General features: G+C 39.5%; 1 protein-coding gene across 2 annotated transcripts in view; it reads left to right on the forward strand.

Annotated features, from left to right (window-relative positions):
- Positions 1-12,426, forward strand: part of SBF2 (SET binding factor 2) — a 214,480-nt gene that overhangs the window by 186,774 nt on the left and 15,280 nt on the right. For both annotated transcript variants that reach the window (XM_081918027.1, XM_081918028.1), the window contains 4 exons: positions 5,674-5,850; positions 7,407-7,508; positions 8,560-8,745; positions 11,536-11,662. In XM_081918027.1, coding sequence (XP_081774153.1) covers positions 5,674-5,850; positions 7,407-7,508; positions 8,560-8,745; positions 11,536-11,662 — 592 coding nt within the window. The remainder of the gene's footprint in view (positions 1-5,673; positions 5,851-7,406; positions 7,509-8,559; positions 8,746-11,535; positions 11,663-12,426) is intronic.

The raw sequence follows: 12,426 nt of genomic DNA on the forward strand, positions 1-12,426 counted from the left end.
GATTTAACAATCTCATCCTGTGTATTCCATTTAAGCAGCAAGTTGTACATTCTCGAAATTAGCTTAGATTTTGGCTCAAGCAACTCTGTCTCTAGTTTCGATTTTTCCTCCTGGAAACCCACTTTTTTGTCCGCTTTAAAAACTTCCTGAATTTGAGCATAATGCAACCAATCTCGCACCTTGTTTTTTAACTTTTCCATACTCTGCAACCTCCATTTATCTCCAATTTTTTCAATTATTTCCCAATATTTAGGCCAGTGGGCCTCCATATTGAGTCTTTTACGTGCTTTGGCCTCCATCGGTGAGAGCCACCTCGGAGTTTTACTCTCCAATAAGTCTTTATATTTTGACCAGACCATAAAAATTGCCCTTCTGACAATATGGTTTTTGAACAATTTATGAACTTTAACCTTGTCATACCACAAATATGCATGCCACCCAAAAGCATTATCAAATCCCTCCAGGTCGAGGACATCGGTGTTCTCCAACAAAATCCAATCCTTCAACCAGCAGAGGGCTGCAGATTCATAATATAACTTCAAGTCCGGCAGGGCAAACCCCCCTCTTTCTTTCGCATCTGTTAGTATTTTAAACTTTATTCGGGGCTTTTTGCCCTGCCAGACAAATTTAGATATATCCCTCTGCCATTTTCCAAAACATTCCACCTTATCCACGATCTGGAGGGCCTGAAACAAAAATAGCATTTTCGGCAATACATTCATCTTTATAGCAGCTATTCTGCCCAACAAGGAAAGTTTCAGTCTTGACCATGTTTCCAAGTCTCTTTTGATCTCTGACCAACATTTCTCATAATTGTCCTTAAACAAATTCAAATTTTTGGAGGTCAGGTGCACCCCTAAGTACTTTACTTTTTTAACCACATTTAGTTCTGTTTCTTTTCTGAACTCCTCTATTTCAGTAGTTGTCAAGTTTTTTGCTAAAACTTTAGTTTTTTGTTTATTCAGCTTGAATCCCGCCACCCGACCAAAGTCAGAAATTAATTCTAACGCTCTTTTAGTACTAGAGGCTGGCTCCTGTAATGTTAATACCAAGTCATCTGCAAATGCTTTCAGTTTATATTGTTTCTCTCCGACCACAATTCCCTGTGCCAACCGGTCATTTCTAATCATGTTCAATAGCACCTCCAGGACTGAAATAAACAACAGAGGAGATAGAGGGCACCCCTGTCGTGTCCCTTTTTCAATTTTGAACTCCTCTGTCACCACGTTGTTTACTATCAATTTAGCTTTTTGTTCTGAATAAATTGCTTCTATTCCATTTTCAAACCCCCGCCCTACTCCCATCCTTTCCAAATTTTTCTTCATAAACATCCAAGAAATGTTGTCAAAGGCTTTCTCCGCATCAATAAAGATCAACACCGCTCTTGTATTTGAGTTAGTCTGTAAAAATTCCAAAATGTCAATGATGTTTCTTGTGTTGTCAAATAAATGTCTGCCAGGGAGAAAGCCTGCTTGGTCCTTATGAATCACTTCATTTAATACTTTCTTAAACCTGCTTGCCAAAATGTCTGCAAAGATTTTGTAATCCACATTTAGGAGTGAGATAGGACGGTAGTTTTTAAGTTGAGTTTTTTCAGTTTCTGATTTTGGTATCAACGTGATGAAAGCTTCTTTCCACGTTTCCGGTGCCTTCCTCCCCTCCATAATCTGGTTACAAACTTCCAACAATGGTTGTATCAATGAATCCTTCAATGCCTTGTAATATTTGGAAGTAAGTCCATCAGGTCCCGGAGACTTGCCCAGTTGGAGGTTCTGAATGGCGCATTCAATTTCTTGGATTGTAATATTACAGTTCAGGGTTGCTCTCATTTCCTGGGGTATTTTTTGTAATCCATTAGTTGTGACAAATTGGTCCACCTCCGAGCCTTTTTGTGGCCTTTGTGAATAAAGTTCTTTGAAATATCTCTGGAAACACTTTCTAATTTCCTCGGGTTTCTGAACCATTCTCCCTTCAATCTCTAGATTTGTAACTGTGTTAAGCTTTTGTCTCTTTTTCAACTGCCAAGCCAACAACTTCCCGCACTTATTAGCAGATTCAAAGGATCTTTGTTTCATTTGTTTAATTTTCCATTCCACCTCTTGATTTATCAGTTTCGAATATTGTGCCTGGAAAAACTTCACTTCTCTCAATACTTCCTTTGATTTAGGCCTGGATCTCAGTTTTTTCTCTCCTTCTCTTATTTTCTCCAAAATCTTCTCCTTCTTTTCATTCCAGAGCCTTTTTTTAATCGTATTCTGCTGTATTAGAAACCCTCTCATAACTGCTTTACTTGCGTCCCAGATTGTTCTTTTTTCCACATTTGTCTTTAAGTTTATTTCAAAGTAATCCTTTAAAACTTTTTGGGCCTTCTTAACAATCTCCTGATCTCTTAACAAAGCGTCGTTCATTCTCCATCTGAAAGATCCGGTTGTATTTAATCTCAATTCCATTCTCAAAGCGTTGTGGTCGGAGCAGGTTTTTGGGCAGATTTCCACTTTTCTAGTCTTAGGTGCCAGCCCTCTAGTTATCCATATTTGGTCGATTCGCGTCCATGTCATGTGGGCCTCAGAAAAGAAAGTTCCTTCTTTCCCTAGAGGGTTCTTGATCCTCCATATATCAATCAAATCCAAATTGTCAGTCATTTCGAAAAAGGTTTTTGGTAGTCTGCCGTCTTTCGTTATATTAGCACTTTGCGACTTATCCATATTCACTGAGGCGACGCCGTTCATATCTCCCAACATGATAATGTTGTTGTAATCCAAATAGTCCAGCATAGTCTCATGCAGCTTCTTGAAAAATTCCGATTTTCCATCATTTGGGGCATATATTCCTAGAATTAAAAACTTTTCTCCTTGTGTCTGAATTTCAATTGCCAAAATTCTACCCTGTTCATCTTTGAATACGAATTTTGGTGACAAGTTCTCCTTTGCATATATCACCACTCCTCTTTTCTTAACTTTGTCCGATGAGATAAATTCTTGGCCTAGCCTTTTGTTAATTAACACTTTTCTGTGGAGTCTTGTCACATGTGTTTCTTGCAGGCAAATAATGTCCAATTGTTCTTTTTTCAAAATATGAAATACTTTTCTCCGTTTTTCTGGAGAATTCCCGCCATTTATGTTCCAACTAAGAAGCTGTAGAGACATCCTGGTCTACTTCTTAGATATCACAGTTGGGTATCTAATTTGTCCTCCGTTCCCGAAGGCTGTGGTGCCGGTCCGCCTCCAGATGGTACGGGTCTTGGTGGTGATCCCGGTGGTGGAGGCCAAGAATCTGCAGCTCTCTTTTGGAGGTCCTCCTCGTTGTCGTGTAGGAACTTCTGGTGGTCTTCTGGTGTTTTAATTCTTACCTTCTTTCCTTTGTAGGTGAATGATAGACCTTGAGGAAATTCCCACCTGTAAGGGATTGCGTTGTACCTTAACAATTTAGCCAAGTCTGTATATGAGGCTCTAAGGTCCAACAGATATTTAGGAATGTCTCTATAAATTTCTGCCCTTTTGCCTTCAACTTCCAGAGATTTTTTAAAATGTTGGCCTAGTATCTTGTCTCTTTCCTCTCTTGTTCTCAAACAAACCAAACAGTCTCTGGACTTGTCTTTCTTAACCAATCTTCCCAATCTGAAGGCCGTCACAATTTTGAAGTCTTTATCTTCCTCAACCCCCCAAAATTTAGAAAACAACTGCGTCAAAAATTCCTCTAGGTTGCCCTGCTCCAGCTCTGGGACGGCCCTCAGCCTAAGATTGCATTCCTTACTTTTCAGTTCCACCATTGACAGGTAGGCTTGCTGTTCTCCTACCTGTCTTTTCAGAGGTCTTACTTCCCCTTTGATCTCCTCCACCTTTTTGCACGCTTGCTCAGCTTTTTGATTGGCTTCCGCAGCTAATTTGTAGTTCTCCGCCGTAGCTCCTTGCAGTTTCTCAATAGCCTGAGTATGCTGGGAAACCTGATCTGTTAACTTGCTGATAGTAGATGTAGCTCTGTCAATTTTAGATGACTGATCGTCCACCTTCTTATTCAAAAGTGCCAGTTGTTCCAAAATTTGTTTCAAGACTGGATCAGTTCCTCCAGTTGCCATATCTTCTGTTGCAAGCGTTTCAACTTCTTCCTCCTGCGCCGTCAGCACAGTTGGTACCGAGGATCTGCGTTGATGAGTCAACGTTGTTTGAACAAGCTGCCCAGCTCTCTTATCTTTTTTCTTTTCTTTAGCTTCCTCAGCTAAAGCTTCCTTAGCTTTAGATGCTCTTGTTTTCCCTGGGCCACTCATTCCCCAGCTGCCTCTGTTCAAGGTCAAATAGTCTTTCAATCCATGAGAAAGGCAAGTCCAGAATGTAAACAATTAAACCACAAAAAATCCCAATAAGGTACAGTTCCCAGACCTCTATGCCTCCGCAAATCCACTAGGGGGGGTTTTCATAAGAAAGAAAGTTTCTTTTCCGCCATCAAAGTTCCTATTTCAACTTTTATAGTCCCCAAGTTCAAAAAGGAGGCTTTCAGATAGTTCTGTTTCAAAATAATGCCACAAGGTAGCGGAAAGGTTCCAATATCAGTATTAAAGCGATAGTGTATCCATCAATGCAACAATTTGTACTTAAGAAAAAGTTTCAGCAGCCTGACAGTACTCCTTTGCAACACTGGCAGTCCGATAGCTCGGTTATCCCTTTCAATTCCACGTCACTTCACAATAGGGGGAAGATTCCTTAGCGCAATAAACCAACAGATTTAATCCTTCAATCTTTTTAATTTCTAGAACACAGTCTGTTAATGCCCCTTCATACTAATTTCAAAGTCTCTTTTGAGCGCTTCAGCCCACATCGGGTTCTTTGCTTTGCTCTGATTAGCAGGACCGGAAGGCGGACTTCCTGTTACTCGCCTCCCGTTTTCAGCCGAATTAAACGAATTTAAATCAATCTTTAGTCTATCTTTAATACCCCTTACTCACGGGTAAATTGCAGCCAATTACGATGATTTTCAAGAAGAAAGGTCGACGCTCATCAGCAACAGCAGCGCGGCTTCACTTCCGCGAAAAGAGCGATGAACTCACAGCGCCGCTCCCCCGTTCACGTTCCGGAGCCTCTTACGAGGTCCCTTCCTCGTTTCTGGGGGGGCTTCTGGCACCCGCCGAGTCCTTCCCGGGGGCTTTTAAATCGCCCCGGGGCAATTTAAAAGCCCCTGGACGGCTTTTGAAGGCAGGCGGGGGGGAGCAAAAACTTTCGCCCCCCGCCGGCCTTCAGAAGAGGTCGGGGGACATACTGTCCCCAGACCTGGTCTGAGGGCGGTTTCCATAGGAACGCATTAATTGATTTTTAATGCATTCCTATGGGAAACCGTGCTTCGCAAGACGAAAAACTCGCAAGACGAAAAGACTTGCGGAACGAATTAATTTCGTCTTGCGAGGCACCACTGTAGTACAAAAAAGGACAGTTCATAGCATCCGTAACACAATATCAAGGTTGTTAAATAAATCAACACCTGTTATGACTCATGAGGATTGGGTAACATCCAGTTGTGGCAGCCTGTTTGCATAACAGCCATTCAGCTCATGAAAATGGGAGCAGGGCAGGAAACCACTTAATATTAAAGTAACACTATTAATAAGGTGTTAAAGTAAAATAAAGCAATATTTTACTTTAAATGCACATTATTAACCCAAGTAAATACCTTCTTTGTCCACAGAGCTTCAAACTTGATTTTGCTTTAAATTGTGAATTTGTTCCTGTCGAGTTCAGTGACATCCGGCAAGTGAAAGCTAGTTTTAAAAAGCTCATGAGTGCTTGTGTCCCTAGCAATATTCCTGCAGATTCTGAAATAACATTCCTTAAAGCACTTGGAGAATCAGAGTGGTTCCCACAGGTAAAGTGATATGGTGGAGTCATAAATGTCTTGTGATTTCTGACGCATAACAAAGTGCTATTTCTGTCCAGTGAAAAATTCTCATTTTCTTCAATAACTGCTTTAAATATCATATGCGGTATTCTTATGCAGACAGATGTATTTCAGTGTTCACAGTGACAGACGTGAGATTTGACGAATGAAGCATTACATGGCTCCCTATAAATTATAATCAGTCATGAATATGTAGTACATGGTTGTTATTATTTACTTTCTCAAAGTCAGTTTAAATGTTTTGCTGCTTTTATTAAAGCAATTTCAGTTTAAATTTCCAGTATTTAAATTGATGTAACATGAATAACAATGTGGCTTAATCTCTTATTGTTGGTTATCCTTTGTAGTTAAGGATCTAACCACCATATTGTATTCATTCAGTACTTTGGCACAAGTCTCCTTGAACTGAAATGGATATTTTCTGCTTGAGTGCTCTGCAGATTAGACACTTGTTTCAAAAGTTACGGTCTACTGCATCTAAATATTTTTAGCCAGGATTTTCTACAGCAGACATTATTTGAGAATCAATGGCTTTTTAAAAGTATATTGCAGTTGGGCGGTGGGCAGCTTATGCAGACTGGAGCCCTGATATGGGGCAAATGGGGGCTTTAAGCCTTTCTTCATTGCAGGGGTCCCAATTGGTCTCACACCAATATTGAAGGGGGAAGACTTCTATTTCCACCAATTTCTTAGTGCAATTAAGTTAATTAATACCCATTCAGGACCCCTGTGGATGGGCAAAGATTAATGCCTCCAACCACCCATGCCGGATCTCTTCCTACCCCATGTTTGGAGTTTACTTTTTAAAAGCAAGTCACACAATTGGTAGTAGTTTTGTATCTCATTTGCCCCCCAATTTGGGGTGGGGAACCTGAGGCCCTCCAGGTTATGTTATACTACAACTCCCATCATCCCTGACTATTGGTCATGCTAGCTGGGATTGATGGGAATTGCAGTGCAACAACATCTGGAGGGCCACAAGTTTCCTACTCCAATGTAGAATACACACTCACGTTTCGCAGCTGTAGAGTGTGACACAGAATAATCACAAGCTTTTTTATTATATGGACTAAGAGTCAGTGGTGCTTGAAGAGATTACAGAATATTTTTTAAATCAGATTACCAATCAAGGCTGCCAGTATTAGACTTCTGGACTGTTCTAAGCCCTCTTTGGATTTAATATGGGTAAAATCTTTCCCATAACCTATAACTTAGAGCTGGGTTATGCATTACTTCTGATGCCAGTAAAAAAAGCTTCACTATACCATGTCCTCCAACCCTCCCTCCTTGATCTGTTGTTTATAACCTCTGTCCTCAGTGAAACTTAAACAAAACTGATTGTAGCTTTTAGACAAAGGTGTTGAATAATATTCATATAAAAATAAGTCTTTCTAATACTCATTTTTACAAGACTAGTTTGTTGAGTATCAGCATAATTTGATTCCAGAAATCATTTTATTTACTAATTTATCCTTCATTCTAACATATGCTCTTCATCTTTTATATATACATACTGTATATAGCTTCACAGAATAATGCAGTTGGGTGTGGTTATATCGGAGTTGCTTGAGAATGGTTCTTCAGTTTTGGTTTGCCTGGAAGATGGCTGGGATATCACAGCACAGGTGAGCCTATAACATATTAATGGCCAGCAAAGATCACTTTGCTCTGACCAGTTTACTATATCTGTTTAATAACTTCAGGTACCAAAGAATGCATCAGACTTAAAACCCTTCACAGCTTTCTTTTATATAACTTTTTTATATAAAAACCCCATCCCTTGAATCTTTAATCCTTTAGAAAGAAATGAACTTTTTTGCTGATGGCCAACTGATGTGTAGTGTTTCTGTGTGGAACTGGATCTGTCTCACATACATTCATACTTGCAAGCACTCTTGTCCTATAATTCTGGTGTTTAGAAAAGGCTTGGTGTAAAAATAAACTGCCAGTAATTTTAGTCCTATGTAACAAACCGTGGAAGAAATGAACAGTAATTCCAGATCTCATTGGCTATGTTGTTTTTTCTAAAATTGCAACAGGTTACTTACTATATCTAACATAGTTTCTGAGTTATCATGGCTTAATGTGAAAAAGCAGTGTGCTCTGATTTCATTCATCCCCTAGTGTGAGTAGGATAAATCCATTGTGCCCGAACCAGGGATTGCAGTTTGTTGCTCCCTAAGTAGTTATTATCAGCAAACATGACTTAAGATTGGTTATCAATTGTGGCTTGTTTGGGAGCTATAAACCATGGTCCCTGGTTTAGATATAACATGAAACCAAGGGCTCCTGGTTTGTGTATTCCATGTGCACCAGAGGAGTGGTCCCAGAGTGATTGGGCAGTAGAAATTTTAAAAGTTGGACAACTTGTTTTTTTCTTTGAGCCTCATCCTCACCCCTCCCAATTCTTTACTGTTCTGGCAAGCTGTATCTGATGGTGACGCAGGGTTTGCATCACTCTGCAAGCAATATTGACATTGTACACATTCACAGCAGTTCTGCTGATTGGTCTCACACTTCAAAGATAGAAGAACTAGGTACACTAAACAGCTGGTAGGGGGAAAGAGACAAGGAAAGGTATACATCACAGCAGTGCCCAGATATTTCTCATGCAACATACTAGATTGTTTCTAATGTGCTGTATCTAATGTAGTACAAATGTCATTTGATATCCAGGTGGTGTCTCTCGTGCAATTACTTAGCGATCCATTCTATCGAACACTTGAAGGTTTCAGAATGCTGGTGGAAAAAGAATGGCTGTCCTTTGGTCATAAGTTCAGCCAGCGCAGTAATTTGACTCTCAATTGCCAGGGGAGTGGATTTGCTCCTGTCTTTTTGCAGTTCTTGGATTGTGTTCACCAGGTAAGTTGAGCAAATCTTTATCTCTAATATAGATAGATGATAGATAGATAGATAGATAGATAGATAGATAGATAGATAGATGCAAAGTACCAACATACCAGGGTAATGGACAAATATATTAGAAAAAGAGGAACATGTTTTATGTTCTCAGTAGGATAAATAAATTTAGTGCGACAGAAAAATGTGAAATTAAAGCTGTTTTCATGGTAGTAGTGTAATGTACTTCTACCATACTTCTCAAAGAAAATATAAGCAAGTATCCACAAATCTGCTCCATAGATGCTATGCCTCTAGTCCTCTGGCAAAAAGGACTCCCCCTAGCTCTCACTTGCAAAGCAGTTTGTAAAGTTAAGTGACAGCAGCAGTATCTTTCTCTCTTTTTTAATACATATTTTCCATATCTCAGCACAAATTAGAGAACCCTAAAGCCCTCTTCATTGCCATAAAGCTTTGGGGGGGAAAGGTGGCACGTTGGTGGCAATCACAAATAGTGACTGCCCGATAGGCCAATCCAATATTTGGAGACACCTGCAGGTAAGATTTTTCTACATTTGCAGAGCTCACTGGTGCTAACCCATCTACCTGAGTCAACACCAAGAAACAAAAATGAACATGCTGGATCATCCAGCTCAGTATCATATTTCCAACAGAGGACATGTGATGCGCAGATCAGCTTGTAAAGAGGATGTGGTGGTGATAGCCATCACTTGTTAGCTCCTGGCATCTGAAAATCATAGCCATGCTGCCTTGTACATGAAATGGACTATAGTTCAAGAAACCTTGTGTTATAATAAAATGGTTAGCCTTTAAGGTGTCTCAAGACACTGTTTCTTTTTCCGCATATATTGTTATCCTCTATCAAAGGTTTTTGATTCCTATGGCCAAATCTAGCATTGCACTGGAATAACTACTTTTTGGATTGTAGTCTTGCCTATGTAGAACATGGTTTTCTAGAATTAATTAATTCTGCATAAAGATGACAATGGAATCCTTCTGTTTCTTTATTTTGGATCTGCTGTGCAAATTCAATCAGAAGCAATAAGTGAAGGTTTTAATGGCATGCCACTTTTAACACACTGAATGAGACTGGAATGATCCTGCGGAAAAAAGCCGTCCTTGTTTCAACTAGAAAGAACATATAAAACAGGGATTCTTAAATTAGAACTGCATCATCTTACAAAAAGCCATTGTTTATGCCAGTATCTCCAGGTGTCAGCTGAATTATTAATGTGAATCATTATTTCACAATAGCAACATCTGGTAGATCTTGTAGATGTTTCTAGGAAGACAGAATTTGTGACAGTGATGTCACACTAGAAAGCTTCCATCACTTTCTCCAGAATCCCGTGTCAGTTTTAATGTGTTGTTATAATGCTGCATTTGCATAAAACTTTTATCTGTGAAAGTTATTTCTTCTCTTCCTACCTCTTTCCACTTCCCCACCCTTACTGTAGTGAGGAAAAGTTACAGCATATGTTGCTGTCTCAGCCATGTGTGTTCTTTGTAGGCTAGACATAGACTGGGTATAATCCAAAGGTACACTTAAAATGAAATCTCACTGAAATGATGAGAACACCTTCCACCCCACTACCTCTATAGTAACTATCTGTCCTAGGAGTAGCCAATGTCCACCTTCTAGATGCTGTGGACTCTGCCTGCCAGACTTGAAGAAAGCACTAGGAATTTGGTGGAATATAAAAAAATGTTCAATGAATTGTTTTTGTGGGTAGCTTTTTCCTTTCATAGTATTATCAACATCATCATAATCACTTGGGAACTTATAGATCTGTTTTCAAAACCCATTTGGCATGGATGCACATCTTCAGTAAATGCTACTTATCCATTTTAAGTAATTAACAGAAATCGTAATTGTTGTGACTGAAGGTCCTAAAGAAAAATGGGGATACTGGAGCCATTCAGCCTCCTTTTCACCTGCTCTGTTCTTTTCCTGCAGAAAAAAAGGACAAATTACATATTATGTGGAAGATCTGTGAGGGACTTTACTTTTCTTCTGTGGGGAGGCAGCAACTGTGGGAGGGGTGAAAAGTAAAACACTCCTCCCCCACTACTGCTAACAGATTTTCAGGACAACCCCCCCCCCCCGGCTGCTTTCCAGGTTTTTGGTTTTGAAAAAAACACCTAGTGAGTCAATCACAGATTCCTTGTAACTCCTAATACTTGAAGAAATATTGACTTCACTTTTAGCCCACTTAAACAATAATACCACATTGCCCTAGTTGGCTTTAATACAGTTCCAGCAGACAGTGTGGTGCAAGATTTTCATTGCTGTTATTGAACCAAAACTGGAATTTCAAGGCATTGCAAATATTTTCAAATAAGGCCTGCATTTTTATGCCCCCCCCCCTTTCTGTCCCATGATTTGGTTTGCAAGAACTCTCAATGCAGCTAGCAACTTCATAATGATACAAGGTATGAAAACAAAATATCAGTCTTCAATAAATCAAACTGAGATGCTTTTGTAACAACTTTTCAAAAGTGGCATTGTGGAATGATGATGAAAATGGCAGTAACAGTAGATTGTATGATTATTAAGACCACAGAATTTTAAAACACATATTTGGAACCTTTCCCTAAGAGCACTATAGTGCTTTGACAGAAGTGATAAAAACCCATTTTAATCTAGCAGTTATAAGGTTGTAGCAGAAAAGCTTGCAGAGGTGCCTGATCGATGAAAGTAAGATAAATAATATATTTTGCTGTTTAAGTTTATTTTTTTTAATAATATATATTATTGTTGTAATATATGTTGCTATCATTTGTGCATTTCAGATTCACAACCAGTATCCAACAGAGTTTGAATTCAATCAGTATTACCTGAAGTTTGTAGCATTTCACTATGTTTCCAATCGATTTAAAACATTCTTGCTGGACTCAGACTATGAAAGACTGGAACATGGTAAGGATCCCAGTTTTGCTGGTGTTACTTTTTATTTTAATTTTAAAGCACTGACTAAAGTTAACATTGAAGTTGTTGTAATATACCTGCCACCCTTTGCTATCTTGAAATTTGTTCTGTGGCTGCAATCTTATACATAATTACCAGGACGTAAACTCCATTGAACTCAGTGGGCCTACTTATGAACAGACATGTAATGGATTGCATTTTATAGCTTGTGACATTGGAAGTTACCTATGACATTTAAAATTCCTGGGAAGTAGCTCCTTTTCCTAACCAGGAAAAGGAGGACACTATGCCTAGGAACCACATATCCACACTGCCTAGACCAGAGCTTTCCAAACTGTGTGTCGCGACACGGTAGTGTGTCAGCTGCAGTGGGTAGGTGTGCCGTGTGAATGTTCCCCATGCTCCTCCCAGGACTGGAAGCGGGCTAGTTTAACCTCCTGTTTGCTAGTAAAACTAAATTACTGTGTTGCGAAATGATGCATGTCTAAAAAGTGTGTCACCAGCATGAAAAGTTTGGAAAGCTCTGGCCTAGAAGGTAGAGCTCAATATGTGATATCACCAAAAGTAAAGTGTGTTCATTGCTCCCAGATAAGTCCTGCCTTCAGAGCTTTGAAGGCTTCTATTCCCTTTGGAGCCCCATTAGAATGAAATTTTATTTTTCTCACTTAAGTAGTTCACATCGCAGAATTCAGAGGCCAGGTTGCTCACCGGGCAAGATGGTTTGAGCATATAACGCCAATCTTGTCAATTACTGT

Source organism: Podarcis melisellensis (assembly GCF_964234715.1).
Source record: "Podarcis melisellensis genome assembly, chromosome: 1".
Classification (NCBI taxonomy): domain Eukaryota; kingdom Metazoa; phylum Chordata; class Lepidosauria; order Squamata; family Lacertidae; genus Podarcis; species Podarcis melisellensis.